Raw genomic sequence first — 13,883 nt, 5'->3', positions numbered from 1 at the left:
AAAATTAGCCGCGTTTGATAGTAAGCGAGCCTACGTCTCCGATGTCGTATGACGTTTGACTTTTATATATCATAGCGATTCAGTTGTTGTATTCCTAACGTCGTCTTCGTTCTTCGTTCTCCGAGGACAACTTCCATTCGCGTGACTTCACTACGCTAGCGAACATCAGAGGACTTGCTCCGCCAGTCGTAGGATTGCTCTCGAGTTCTCGAGTTTTTCCAGCGGCCAGTGATCCGTGCTCATTAATAAAGTGTCGAGAGGAAAATCCGGTCTGTCTGTTTTCATTTACATGGATGCATTTCTGTAAATTTGCTTCATTTTTGTAGATGTGATCGATGAATTAACGCAATATTGTGTGGTAGGATATGTTTATGGTCTAGTGACAACCCTTTGTATTTGTAAAAACAGAAAGTGAAAGAGGCAGAATGTTTGCTTTTGGTTAGTGAGGTTGAAGATAAGTTGGGGTTGGAGAGTTAGTGTGTGTGTGTGTGTGTGTGTGTGTGTGTGTGTGTGTGTGTGCACTCGGCAGCCCGCCTCTGGCCGGCTGATGCTTTCGTCTCGTCCCTGTCCATTCGGTTGAGGAAAGGGGGGAGAGGAAGAGACGCGACGCGAGAGGAATCATCCATGGGTGGCTGTGTGGGCAGTCATCATGACTCTTCGGGCAGCTTAAACGAGAACTCGGACGGAACCGGAGGTAGGAAATGAAACTTACACACAGCCGGCCATGTTTTTACATCATTATTATATGCTCTTTTCTCTCTCTCTCTCTCTCTCTCTCTCTTTCTCTATATGTGTCTTCTCTCCTCTTCTCTTCTGTCCTCACTCCATGTCCTCCATGCTGCCTCAGGAAATATAAACACCTTTAGACACATCAAATGCCTTATTAATGCATTACATGTTCGCTTTTGCACTCTTTTTTTCCTCCCCTCAGGCGCTTGCTATAAATATTTCATCTTTGTGCTAGCATGCTAACCCTGGCACACACACAGAGAGAGAGAGAGAGAGAGAGAGAGAGCATGCTAGCTTTGTGGCTAGTAATAATGTGGGTTAGTGTTTTCACCACCATGCATCTCCGTGATGATAGTTTTTACCTAAATAAAAAGTGTATATGTATATAAAACACCGATTATCATGTCCCTTAGGTAAATAGTTGACTTTATTATTTTTTTTACAACATGGTGGTTTTGGGTTTGATTAAAAACAGCCAGCTGTAAAGTCTAAATAAGACTTTGTAAACTTGACAAGGCACGAGACCCAGCTAACGGTTTCTTTTTTTTTTTTTTTTTTTTTTTTAAATCTTCGTCACGTTGCCAAGGAAACGATCGGCACGAGCCAATCCTGTACTGCATTTCCGTTTGTAATTAGATTGTATTAAGAGTGTCGAGGATTATTAAGAGGATTGTTTATTAATGCCCCTTGTGGCATTCTTCCTGTTGCCCCTGGAGGACTTCCGGTACAGATGTTGATAATGCTACATATTTTTTTTTAGGGGCGGGGGCTAATGAGACAAAGGAGACTGAGTGACTAGGTTGACATGATGGACAGCAGTAATGTAGCTAATTACTGACCTTATTCTGAATAAGACAGTATTCTGATTAAGGTGTTTACACAAGTCTCTTTCACGTTCCCGTTTTTACACGTTATGGAACGTAGATCGAGTTCGTCCGAGTTCGCTTTCACACCGATCAGTCCGATTACAGAGTCCGGATCAGATCGACGTTTGGTTCTTTTCGCTCGTTTTGCTGTTCGGTTCGGTTTGGTTTCTCTCTACGTGTAAGGAGACGAAATAAAATCAAATAAAATGTCGAACACCCACGTGCGCGTTACAATAAATTAAACGAATCAAAATCCACGGCTCGGAAGTACGGCAACGGAAGAAGACATCTCTAAAAATCGCCCGCGCGCGGATGTCGCGAGAAAACCCGAAACGCTCCCCGCCTTCGGAGCCGGATCGCCTTCTCGCCGAAATTGAAACGGTCCCACGTCCCGATCCGCCTGCTTATAGGACGCGCAGAAAGCGCGTGCTCTTTTTGCGAAGGAAAAGTACACACGTTTGAGCGTGTAGCAAAAGAGTACGCACATACCGGGACGTCCTATCGAACGTTTTCCACGTCTCTTTTCAGCACTACACACCTCATCTCCACATTTTTATTCATTTCATGTTTTTTTGTTGTTGCTTTTTGGTTCATTTACAGTACTTACGTGCAGCGTGAAAACAAAACAAACCAAAATAGCAAAAGTACGAAAGGTCGCTCTGATTCCGATTCGGTACCCGGGCTGATAGGTGCGAAAGCACTCGCGGGTTTCTTTAACGCAGTTTACGTTTCCGTCTTGATTAAAACCCAGTCGAATCGAACGCACGACGTATTCTCGGGTGTGTGTAGGCAGTTATTGAAATGTGAGGCAACGAACCCGTCACGCGAGTGCCAAATGCGAAAACAAATGCCCGAGGAGAGACCTGGAGGACAACTGAGGTAAAATATGTCCTGGGATAAAGAATCCATTTCTCCAGTTTTGTAATAGTATGCACTGTTAGTCACGCTGTATAGTCCTCCTGTCACCATAACTGCTGTTGTTGGATGATATATTGTCCCAGAAATAATCGCAATAAACGATATTATTGTCATTTCAAGCCCATTTTATTCCGCCGATATAACGAAAATATAACAGCATAATAATCCAGGCACGCCCTTTCGAAGAGCGATGAACTTTTCATTCTTTAGAATTAAATTCAGATTGGGATATTGGGAGTTCTTTATGCTTTAGTTATTAATTATGCGTGTTTTAGCGCGCTGTTACGGATTCACGCGTTCACAACGTGACTTCTTGATATGGCTCATACCTTCAACGTTGTATTGATTCTTTTGAAGGACACCGTGGGCGTGTGTGAGGTGAAACACGAACCGTTGGTCCGTCTTGCATTACGCAGCGTCGTACTTCGTCTGCAGGGTCATCGATTCGTCTCGGACGGGACGCATGAAGAGATGCTTTTTAATCTGTCTTCAGTAAGAGCGACGTATTTTTCCAGAGATTTTTAAGACGACGCGACGTTATCGGTCGCGATGTTATCGGTGACGTTTTTTTTACTTTTCTGTCGATCTTTATTTACGTGTAGCGCTTGCGAGTAAATAGCGGTCGCGTACGGTGACGTACGGTGAATTGTTTACGGAGTCATTAACGGTCTATGAGACAGCAACAGATCAACATAATGCGATAATAGCGGCATGAAAATTTTATGCCGGCCCAAGCATCGATGAGTCCTTTATAAATACTGTATTTGACATTCAGCACCTTATATTATCTCGTGTTCAGAGGTAGAGAGGCTGTTCTTTTTTTTTTTTTTTTACATTCTTTAGCTGTCCGGTTTTGGAGCTTACCGTTATCAGGAGCGGAACCCGATGCGTTCCTCTGCGTCCGATTGAAGTTTCGACGTGTCGAGATGCTTTTCCGCTTACCGCGGGTGTACAGAGTTACCGTAGGCTTCCTGTCAGCCTCGAACCAGCCTGAACGTTCCCCGCCTCCTCTTCCTGTCTCGCCGACAAGGCGTTTCCACACTAGGTGTTTTTTGTTTTTCGCACCATTCTGTGTTACAGACTGGTGTGCAGATAATGCTCATCCAGATACATTCGGAAACACATACTGTTCTCTACGTTTCTGGCCTCACGTCCACACCTGGACGGCGTCCAGCGAAAACGGAGCTTTTTGAAAACGCTCTCCCGAGCGGATGAATACGAAGCCGCCGTTTTCGCTTTGTAGCGTGGATTGAGAAAACGGAGATATTCAAAAAAACAACGATGTGTTTGTAGTCATGTGATGCAGTCATGTGACCCATTCAAACTCAGCTCAGAACAAACAAGACGGTGGACGATGTTGTACGTTTTTTATTTATTTATTTATTTATTTTACATTTTTAAAACGGTTTTGGGATTAACTGGACGGATTAAAGCTCACACCAACAACCAAAAACAATTCACTGAGATTAGTATTATTTCATTTAAAAGCCCTGTATCCACATGGTTTCATGCACTGCTCCAACATGATTGGCTGATGAGCCATGAACAGAATATTGGCCGATCGTGGACGTATAAATAGTTAACGTACAGGCGGAAATTACACGACACATCATCTGCGTCCTGTTTGTGGTTCCCCAGCGCAAGACAAGGCAGAAGTTGTGCAACTTGACCTGCTCCTTATCATGTGATCCAAGCTGAAGCGTTCACGTAAACAAGACGTCCGTTGCCATCGTTTTCTTTCCACGGCTTTTCTTCACTCTGGGACACGTGACTCGGCTGGTGAGGATCTGAAAGACACAGATGGCACGGACGAAACTCCTTAACGCTTCACTGCTTTATTAAAAATATTACAGGTGTGACCATCTACCCTCATCATTCCAGCGTCTGAAACAGTCACACAGTCTACCTTATTATTAACTCTTATACATAGATAATGAAGACAAATTTATTCATTTTTTCCAGATGTAGCACAATTGCTATTAAAAAAAAAAAACACAACTACCAGACAAAATGTGGTCTCACACGCCAGACTGCCTTGTTCTTGTCCAGGAAATGCCTTCTTTCACAGCAGGAGGCCGTTTAACCGATAATCAACCACAGACATTTTCCCATCCGACATTACTCCTCCCGTCCAGCGGAGGCCACTGTGTGTAATCCGTCGCTCATTTCCTGTCTATTTCCGTGTCTTCAGACCTTTTTTTTTAATTTAGAGCTGCTCTGCTGAGGTAATTCCAAGAAGATTACTGTTAAGAATAAAGAATCAACGATGAAAATGTTTCGATTTAATTTACGCTTTTCTCGGTTACTCCGTAATGCCGTACGTGTTATTCGGAGACGGACCGATAGTCGGTTTTACCGATATCTTTCCCGATATCCGTAATCGATATCGGTTTTGTAATATCGGATCCACCGATAAATGGTTTTAAGAGCTGCGCGCAGGTCCACCGCGGTTTGCAGCGCCGCACCCGGTTTTTTTCTCCTCCTGTTTTTTTCAGATTTGTGAGAATTATTTTTGTGCTTTATTTGTTTACCTCATCAAAGCTTTTATTTGGGAGGGGGAAAAAAAAGACACCTCAGTCACGGTGCGCTTTATTTTGACATTTCTTGCACTCTTTCAGACGCCGCTCTCGATCGATGTATAAATAAGGGTTGTTCGGTGTTATATTGGATGCGACGAGGAAGTGAAATTGACAGACGCGGTTGGTTCAGTGCGGCGGGGGTGTTATTGTGTCAAAAAAAACAGAAGCAAAACAATAAATCAATATCAGTTATCAGGCACGTGAACATGCAAAGTATCGGTATCGGTTGTAAAATATCTACATCGTCCGATCTCTAGTGTCATTTCCATGACGTCATTCCGATCGAATACAAAAAAAATATTCATATATATATTAACACACTACTCCGAGCACCAACTTTCCTCGAAGTTTTCTCCACCGCACGTTCGGCCTGTGCGTGTGGACGATGTGTAAGATCGACTTTGTTATTATTATTCTTTCCTTCAGAGGATGTTGGTTTGGTTTGAGCCGATAGCTCCCAGATGTCGGCGGAGCGCTGTGCGGCGGTTCTGTCCTGACGAGAAGCTCACGCAGTCCGAAATACGTCATGACTTTTTAACTGCGTGTTTTAATAGCAGGGCTGTGTGACTGCTTCTCTCTCTCTCTCTCTCTCTCTCTCTCTCTCTCTCTCGTTCACACACTCGGCAGGTAAACGCTCGTTTGGGATCGTTCCGCTAATTAAATTCACACAGTGATCCTGAACAAACACGCCTCAGTCAGTGGCTCTCCAATCTGGGGAAAGAGCAAAGGGAATAAAAAAGGAAAGGCTTTTTAAATATACCTGTTCAGATGCTCGTTAAAATAGCCGATTGTTTGCACGTGTCAGTCTGGAGCCGCGTACACCACGTGAGCGGTCGGGTTTCGAAGCGCGAGTACTCCGCCGAACCGCCGGCTTCCTGTAAAGAAATACAATCCGTTAATGATGAGCTGTGGGTGTCTTCCTGTCTGTCTCTGATCTCCATTTGTTCAGTTATTAAGCTGTCAGTCTTTACAGCAATAACATCTCCAGACTCATATATCGAGGACCGGATGACGCCTTCAGTGTTCGGCAGCACAGGCTGGATAACAATAATAATAATAATAATAATAATAATAATAATAGTAATATTACCGGCTGTGCATTATTTCAGGTGTAATTTCAATTCAAAGTAAATGGACACCAGGGCGTTTTAATTGAATTTGTGTAGGAAAAAATGTGATAAAAACATAAAGTACAGGATTTCGCGGAGTCCTTTATCTGTGATCGTCGTGGCCAAAAAAACGCTCGATTTCGCGGCGGCTTTTTTTCAGTTTTCTGTCGAAGGATAAACGGCGCGTTCACCATTTTTCAAATCTCTGAGGTCTGGCCGGGCCGTGGAAGTACCCTGAACTCGTCGTGTTCACGCAGTTTAGCGACGTTATTAAGTGGTCGATGCTCGATTGGAATTAAGGTGCCCGGCGTTTGTCAAGAAAACCTTCCTCGCACCGTCACACCACCTCCACCAGCCTGAACGGGACGAAATCGTGGCTTTGACGCCAAACTCTGCCGCCGTCGTCTTCATCGCTAATTGAGAATGGCCGCTTTTTCCCGAGAGCTGCATGTGGTGCGATAAATACGAAAGATTTATTTTCACTAAGCTGTGTTCACTTAGCCCCAGTGTTTGACTTCTCGGATCTCTTAAATGTCACGTTGTGTTCTGGACACCAGTGTAATATAACAGCAGGCAGATGTTTGCCCTAATAAATCGCTCCCTCTCCCCGAGGGGCCTCTGAGGTAATTGTTTGCGATCCAGTCTCTGTGAAAAGCAGCCAGCGAGTTTATCCGTTAGATTTTGCCGTCTGTGTTCGAGCCAGGAGCCTCGGCTTCTTCTGAGGCACCGCGGCCGTTTTCTCCTCCAGCGTAACGCGCGAGGGAATTTCAGATATTTCAGCAGACTCGGTCTGGAAACGGAAACATGAGGCGGGGAGATGTTAGACGAAGAGGAGAATCTCTGCACATCGAGAACACTTTTTATTTCCCTTGATATTTTTCATTGATTTGTTGCTCTCTCGCCTTGGGTAGAAAACAGTCCACTATTCCGTACTGTATCCCTTTATTCCGTTTATCCTTTTTTTTAAAAACGTCTTGTCTAAAAATAGCTTCATGTCCGTATCTATGAACAGCAGGTAGAAATGCGAAGGCCGGAACGTGAAATTCTTTTGAAGGTTAACGTTGTCATAAAATAAAAACGTCTCGAACCCTAACCCTAGATTATCCGGTTTTCTAGCTGGATCGCACGTTCATGGCTGTATTTGTTTTTTTCATGGCCTGAAACGTGTGCGTTATCGGGGAGTCAGCGTTTCTGTCTGTGTATAAATGTCCCGAGGCACGTCAGCCTCCATCTTGTTTCCGGCTCACATCGTCAAGCCCAAAGCTTTGGCGTCGATCCCATACACTAAAAACTCAACATCGCCACCTAGAGTCAGTTTGTGTCTCGTTTGGCCGTGAACTCTTGCTAATCTTCTCATGCTGTGACGGATGAGCCAGTACACGTCAGTAACTTCGCTTGTATCTCTCCGATTTTCTCACATGTCCCTCGGCGTAGTGGCGCTGGGGCGCAACCAGCCCCTGAAGAGAGAGAAGCCCAAATGGAAGAGCGATTACCCGATGACGGACGGCCAACTGCGGAGCAAGCGCGATGAATTCTGGGACACGGCGCCCGCCTTCGAGGGCCGCAAAGAGATCTGGGACGCGCTCAAGGCCGCCGCACAGGCCTTCGAGAGCAACGACCACGAGCTCGCTCAGGCCATCATCGACGGAGCTAGCATAACGCTTCCACATGGTAAACACACCGCAAACCACTTCTCACCACAAACACCTTTTTCCACAGCCTTTGATTTGCACAGTGTTTGAAGGACAACGTTCGTTTTTTACTAAGGGGGGAAAAAAATACAGAAACAGTCCGATTAATCGAAGAAATAATCAACAGATTAATCGATTATGAAAAATAATCGTCATTCGCCGCCGTAGAGGAAAAACAGGAATTCGATCCGATCCTGTAACAAAAGAAATTGGGTTTGGAAAAGATTTCTTTATTTGTTTGTTTGTTTGTTTATTTATTTATTTATTTTTACATACAAAGACCATTTGATTGTATTTCATTGGTTAGGATTGCTTTTTTTTAAAAAAAAAATCGTGTTCAGATACGGTTTTATTAAAGTCTTACTTCGGCGCTAATATAAACACAGTGCGGTGCGTCCCGAAATGTGTCCTTCCGCGTATACCTCGGTGATTCGCCAACAGTTATCATTCTTAATATATTCTAGAAGAGCACGCTGTTTAATATTAAGAGTGAGATCTGAATATTTGGCGATACGATACGAGCGTATGATCTGGATATTTCTATCACTTATGCCACAGTGTACTTATCAACGTCATCGTGATCTGTTTCCAACATTCCAAAAAAAAAAAAAAAAAATCCCGAATACAGTGCGCTGACCCGAAGTGTAACGATGCCGAAAGCTCATTAAAAGAAGTCAAATTTAAGTAAAATATTTAAGTATTTATTTAAATTCCGAAATTCATTTTTTAATGCGACGCTCCTGCATGGCTGGCGACGAGAAATGGGGGGTGGATGCACATGCACGAATGACAGAAAGCAGGTCTGTGGTCAGTGGGGTCTTTACAGAGGTTTCAGCAGGCGTCCTCGCTGCAGCCCGTTCGAAACTTTTCCTCTGCGTCACGCTCGCGTCCCCTCAGACAGATGACTGAGAAGCATCAGTCATAGTGAACGTCGGCGCGCTTCAGGTTTCCCTGAAAGAGCTGAACTTAAAGGAAGGGATCTCAGCAGGGTTTTCATCTCTCGCTCTTCGGCTCCGGAGTTAACGTGGCCTCAGACGGGTCTTTTTATAGCGGCGAACGCTATATTCCGAGACCCGCTCGGATAAAAGGTCACGCCGTGAGGTCATACTTTCAGCTGCCTGGTCGTATTTCTAGCCGGAACATGAGATCAGGAGAACCTGCCAAGCAACTGGAGTTGTAAGGAATTTTAGATATAATTATGTTTGTGTAACGCGTTTAGAGCAGGCGTCGTTCGGGCTTTAGATCTGATTTGGACTGTACAACGAAAGTCCTCCTTCGCCTCCTCGTTCGAATTCGTCTCCTATCGTGAAACCAACGAGGGAAATACTGTACGAACGAGTAAAGGCGTGTATTCGTTTTATTCCCTAAACATCTGTCTCCGGTTCACGGTATTGGATAAGTAAGTTATTCAGTGCTTACTGTAACTGACTCCAGCAACCAGGCTGTAAAAATAAATAAATAAATAAATAAATAAATAAATCTGTTTATTTTAGGGTCCCAGGTAAAGGGTCGCAATGCTTTTATACCCACGTGCACTCCGTCGTCGATCGGGCATCAGTCTCGGTTAGATCTGCTGGTTTTCTCTTTTCTCCACCTGAGCGACAGAAAGGGGAAAGCCCTGCACGTTCGTTCTGGTCACGACGACCGCTTTCGGCTGATCATTGGCAAGCGAGCTGAGGTTACGCGGTCTTTGTAAAGGGGATTTACGTACACTCATTCGGGAAATGAAAAGAGAACCTGAGAGGGTGAGAGTGAGAGGTCAGGAAAGTGTGGGCTTTGAATCATTTCAGTGAAAGTAGTATAAACATATACTCTTACATCATCGCCAGTGAAACCAAACCCCACCACGCTAGCTGCTAATCCTCTCCACCGGGTTTAACCTGCGCCATGTCCGAAACGTCCGTTTCACCGCGCGTCCGTGAACCTGCGTGACACGCAGGGACGCCGTAGCACCGTGCGACGCCATGCCCGCGACTGACTACAGCGAACTGGTGTCGGTTCGAATCGAATTCGTATTCAGCACTATTACAGGTTCACTATTACGCTTAGTGCTTGAATTATTTAAAAAACAAAACCTGCTGGAAAGTCTGTTCTGAGTTCGCGATTTGAGACGCAGATCACGACAACGATCACGACGACGGCGGGAAGAGAAACCGAGCTCGTGAGCGCGTTTAACGCTTAACGCTGTTCACCGAAACGTTTTTGCGTTCCGATTGGCCTCCGCACACGAGCGTGAAGCCAGGGGTCCCTGTCCTCCTTGTACATTCCAAGCCATTGTGTTTTGCAGACCGTTTTTAACGAGAACCTGAATCTGAGAGAATGTGAAAACGTTTCAGAGAGCTTCTTGAGAACCTCCGTGTGATACATCTGCGCTTCTCTAGCCAGCTTGTGTGCAGGCCTTCCCATGTTTTTCCTCTTTCTGATCGTTCAGAGCCATCTGGTCTTTTTCATTCTTCTCACGGCGCTGGAACATGGAGGAGCGCCAGCGGACGGTCTCTGAGCGCAGTGTAGTGTCCTGAATCTCTGCGTTCTCATCTCGTGTTCAGATATCGCTGGGAATGTCCGGAACGTGCGGAGACCAAACATCTGAGCCTTTTCAGGTGTTATTACGGGAGATAGACAATACAACGGAAACACTAGACTTGTGTGTGTGTGTGTGTGTGTGTGTGTGTGTGCGTGGGGCATATCAGATGTACAATAAACGGCCGGAAAAAAAGGGAAAAAATTGGGTCGCGACCAAAATCTATCTTTTCTCTGAATGACGAGCCGTAATTTGCCGTCTGAACTTTTAAGAAAACATAAATCCATTTGACCAAAACTGCTTATTGAGGCGTCTGTAAAGATCACACCTGCGAAGGAGCCGGTTTAACAAACACAGCTGTGAAAACACTCTGCCGAAAGACGTCCAAGCCCTGTCTCAAATCGACAACCCGGCCTAGCGTCAGTCCTCGACAGCAGACCGGAGTAGTGTGTAAGTATGCGACTTGAGACACAGTGTTAGTTTGTTCATTGAGTAGCGGAGACAGTAGACAGTGCCCCCCACTGTTGTACGACGGTATTGCACTCGCACGTGATTTCTGAAGCGGCGCGCCAAAAAAAAACAAAAAACAAAACCCCGGAACGCACGATACACGCGGCGACCGTCTCGCGTACGTGTGCTCACGTGTAATTAAAAGCAAGTATGATCTAGCCTTAAGACTAGTAAGTGTTCATCAAAAGCGTGTTACTGCGCGTAATGAAAAGCCAGGCTGGAATCTTTCAACGGACCACGCGTTAGATCTTCCTCGTTTCTCCATCCGAGCGACAGAAACGCGAAAGCCGTACACGTTCGTTCCGATCACCGTGACCGCGTCGTATCCTCGAGCAAGGTTTCCGGCTTCGAGCCGAGGTCACGCGGCGTTTAAATAAAAAAGGGGACTTTGGTACACTCGTTCGGAAAATGAAAAGAGAAGCTGCATTGGGATGACGGTGAGAGGTCAGGAAAGTGTGAATACTTTCAGTGCCCCTTCACCGTCCTTTCAGTGAAAACAGTCCTGTATATATACAGTATAAACGTAGAGTCTTACACGGCGCACACCTCGAATGAAACCGCACGTAGCGTCGCGTCATGGGAGTGAAATTTTCCCTAATGTTACCCGGGAGCTCCTTAATTTTCCTCTGCTCTCGGTTACCGATGCAGCGTTTGAACTTTGCTGAACTTCCTCTCAGGAACGTGCGCTGACGTGGCGCTTGTGTTGGTAACGACGCGTTACAGGGCACACCGCACTGGATTATAATCTGTATTAAAACTTGGAATAATTAACGAAGGACAGGGAAGAAAACAATGCTATAAAAACTTTAACTTTTCACACGAATCAGTTTAAGTGAAGTTCAGATTCTCGAGCTATTAATAAATAAACAAGACGACGGAAACGTCCATGTTTAACTGATATATATATATTTATATATATATATATATATATATATATATATATGAACAAATCTACCTAGTTTCTTTTTTTTATATATATATATATATAATATAAGTTGTTTGCATCATTTTGATCTTGCCTTTTTTGAATGCCTCATTTATTTATTTATTTATTTATTTATTTATTTCTTTAACTTGGTTAGACGTGACTGATCTGTGCAGACGTTAACGAGAAGATTATTCTAGTTCTTGATTTTGGTCTCCAAGAGAATCGACATTCCCCGCATGTGAACCTTTTTTTTTTTCTTCTTCTTTGTCTTCATTCTTTAAATTTTGTCATGAAACAGAAGGGGAGTGTCCGTGAAAGTAAACGTTGCGATGAATAGGACGGGGCGATGCGACAAAAACAACGATGGTATCGCGATAGTCAAGGACGTTTCTACGACACACGATGCGTGTGGCCATATATAATTTAGCTAACAGACCGTCAACAACACAGTAGTGAAATAACCATAAAATAAACCCCCGTTAAACCGGGTTTCATGATATTTGTCTTTAATGTCTACTCAATAGTATCGTTTAATTTGTGATTATTAAAAAATAAAAAATACATCACCGTACCAGCGATATCTCAGGAAGGTGTATTGCGTAATCATTTATCACGATATCGAAATATCGCCCAGCCCTAGTGATAAAACTCACCTAGATGTTGCGTTTTTTTTTGCGTTCCTGTGTGTGTGTGTGTGTGTGTGTGTGTGTGTGTGTTTCTTCCAACTCTAGGTGCTCTAACCGAGTGCTACGACGAGCTGGGTAACCGCTACCAGCTCCCCGTCTACTGCCTGTCTCCGCCCGTCAACATGATCGAGGAAAAGAGCGAGATGGAGACTCCCGAGGCCCCCGAGGCCCCGCCCACCGAGGGACACGAGTGCCAGCTGCGTCTGCGTCTCTCGACGGGTCGCGACCTGCGGCTGGCCGTGCGCTCCGGAGACAGCGTGCTGTTCATGAAGCGGCGTCTGCAGGCTCAGGAAGGTCTCGAGGCGTCCAGCCAGCGCTGGTTCTTCTCGGGCCGGCCGCTCAGCGACCGCATGAAGCTGCACGAGCTCAACATCTCCAAAGACTACGTGGTGCAGGTGATCGTCAGCCAACCGCCGCCCGTGGAGAACTGACGGAAAACTGTGAAACCTTCCAGCATCTTCCCGCCGTGGAGACGATGATGGTCGCTGTCGGGGGTGGGAAGGGGGGGTGGGGGAAGGGGGGTGTCGTGTGTAGAACGTCGGAGATCTTGCCTGGAGAGGAGCCGGGAGGTTTCCCGTAAGCACGCTGCTCTAAGGACAGACGTGAGGAGATTGGTGAAGCGCTTTCTCTTCTTTTCTGTCTCTTATGTCTGCAAGGCAGACCTGGAATACGGACGTGTGAAGCTCCGTGGCTCTGAACCTCTGTGAGACTTTCCTACAGCCGGAACTTGTCTCGGCTTTTAACCAATCACTTCTTATTTTTTATTATTATTATTATTATTATTTGGTTTTTAATGGGGAAAAAAAAAATCAACTCCCGAACTAGTTATGGAATATAAGAATATATACAAGAAGGAGTCTCAATTTCATTTCTTTCCACAAATGTCTTTCTTCTTCTTCTGCGCTTTTTAAGTCGGGTGTGCATTTAAACGACTGTCTCGCGCCGTGAAACGATCCTGACGTGAAAAGGCGTCTTTTTCTTTCTTTTCTTAATTTTTTTTTTTTTTTTTTTTTTTTTTTAAAGAGGTTCTGCAGAAGGGAACTTGTGTGGTTTTTTTTTTTCCCCCTGTGTAATAAATCAGCTGTTTGACCTTTCGTCTAGATTTCGGCACAGGGGAAGTGTGTCACGTAAGGCTCCGCGCCGTACTGTACATCTGTCGCCATAACGTAGACGATACGCAGCACGGGCGTCACGGGCACTCCGGTCGGCCCGCCGGGTTTCCGTGGCACCGTGTCTTCTCTCTTTTTCTTTCTCAGCGAGAGGAGTGCGGCGTTTTAAAAGGCGTGTAATCACGAACAACCCCCGAGGAAGAAAGGAAGGGTCGATCGATTGTCTCGGCGCCGAAA

At 45.1% G+C, this 13,883-nt stretch overlaps 1 protein-coding gene and 1 long non-coding RNA gene across 2 annotated transcripts; one reads left to right on the top strand and one right to left on the bottom strand.

Moving 5' to 3' along the window:
- Positions 1-478: 478 nt before the first annotated feature.
- Positions 479-13,856, top strand: ubtd2 (ubiquitin domain containing 2). Its single transcript, XM_017493441.3, has 3 exons — positions 479-694; positions 7,636-7,872; positions 12,583-13,856. Exons 1-3 carry the CDS (start codon positions 625-627, stop codon positions 12,966-12,968), a joined length of 693 nt encoding a protein of 230 aa, XP_017348930.1. The 5' UTR covers positions 479-624; the 3' UTR covers positions 12,969-13,856.
- LOC108279302 (uncharacterized) lies at positions 2,496-7,447 on the bottom strand. The gene is made up of 3 exons (XR_006984042.2): positions 6,183-7,447; positions 5,853-5,967; positions 2,496-4,300 (listed from the first exon to the last, which is right to left on the bottom strand). It is a non-coding gene; the product is annotated as an uncharacterized LOC108279302 (long non-coding RNA).
- Positions 13,857-13,883: the final 27 nt, after the last annotated feature.

The sequence above is a fragment of the Ictalurus punctatus genome, chromosome 18 (genome assembly GCF_001660625.3).
Source record: "Ictalurus punctatus breed USDA103 chromosome 18, Coco_2.0, whole genome shotgun sequence".
Taxonomy (NCBI): domain Eukaryota; kingdom Metazoa; phylum Chordata; class Actinopteri; order Siluriformes; family Ictaluridae; genus Ictalurus; species Ictalurus punctatus.
Note: the sequence above shows the minus strand (reverse complement) of the source record. Positions and strands in the feature narration are given on the sequence as shown.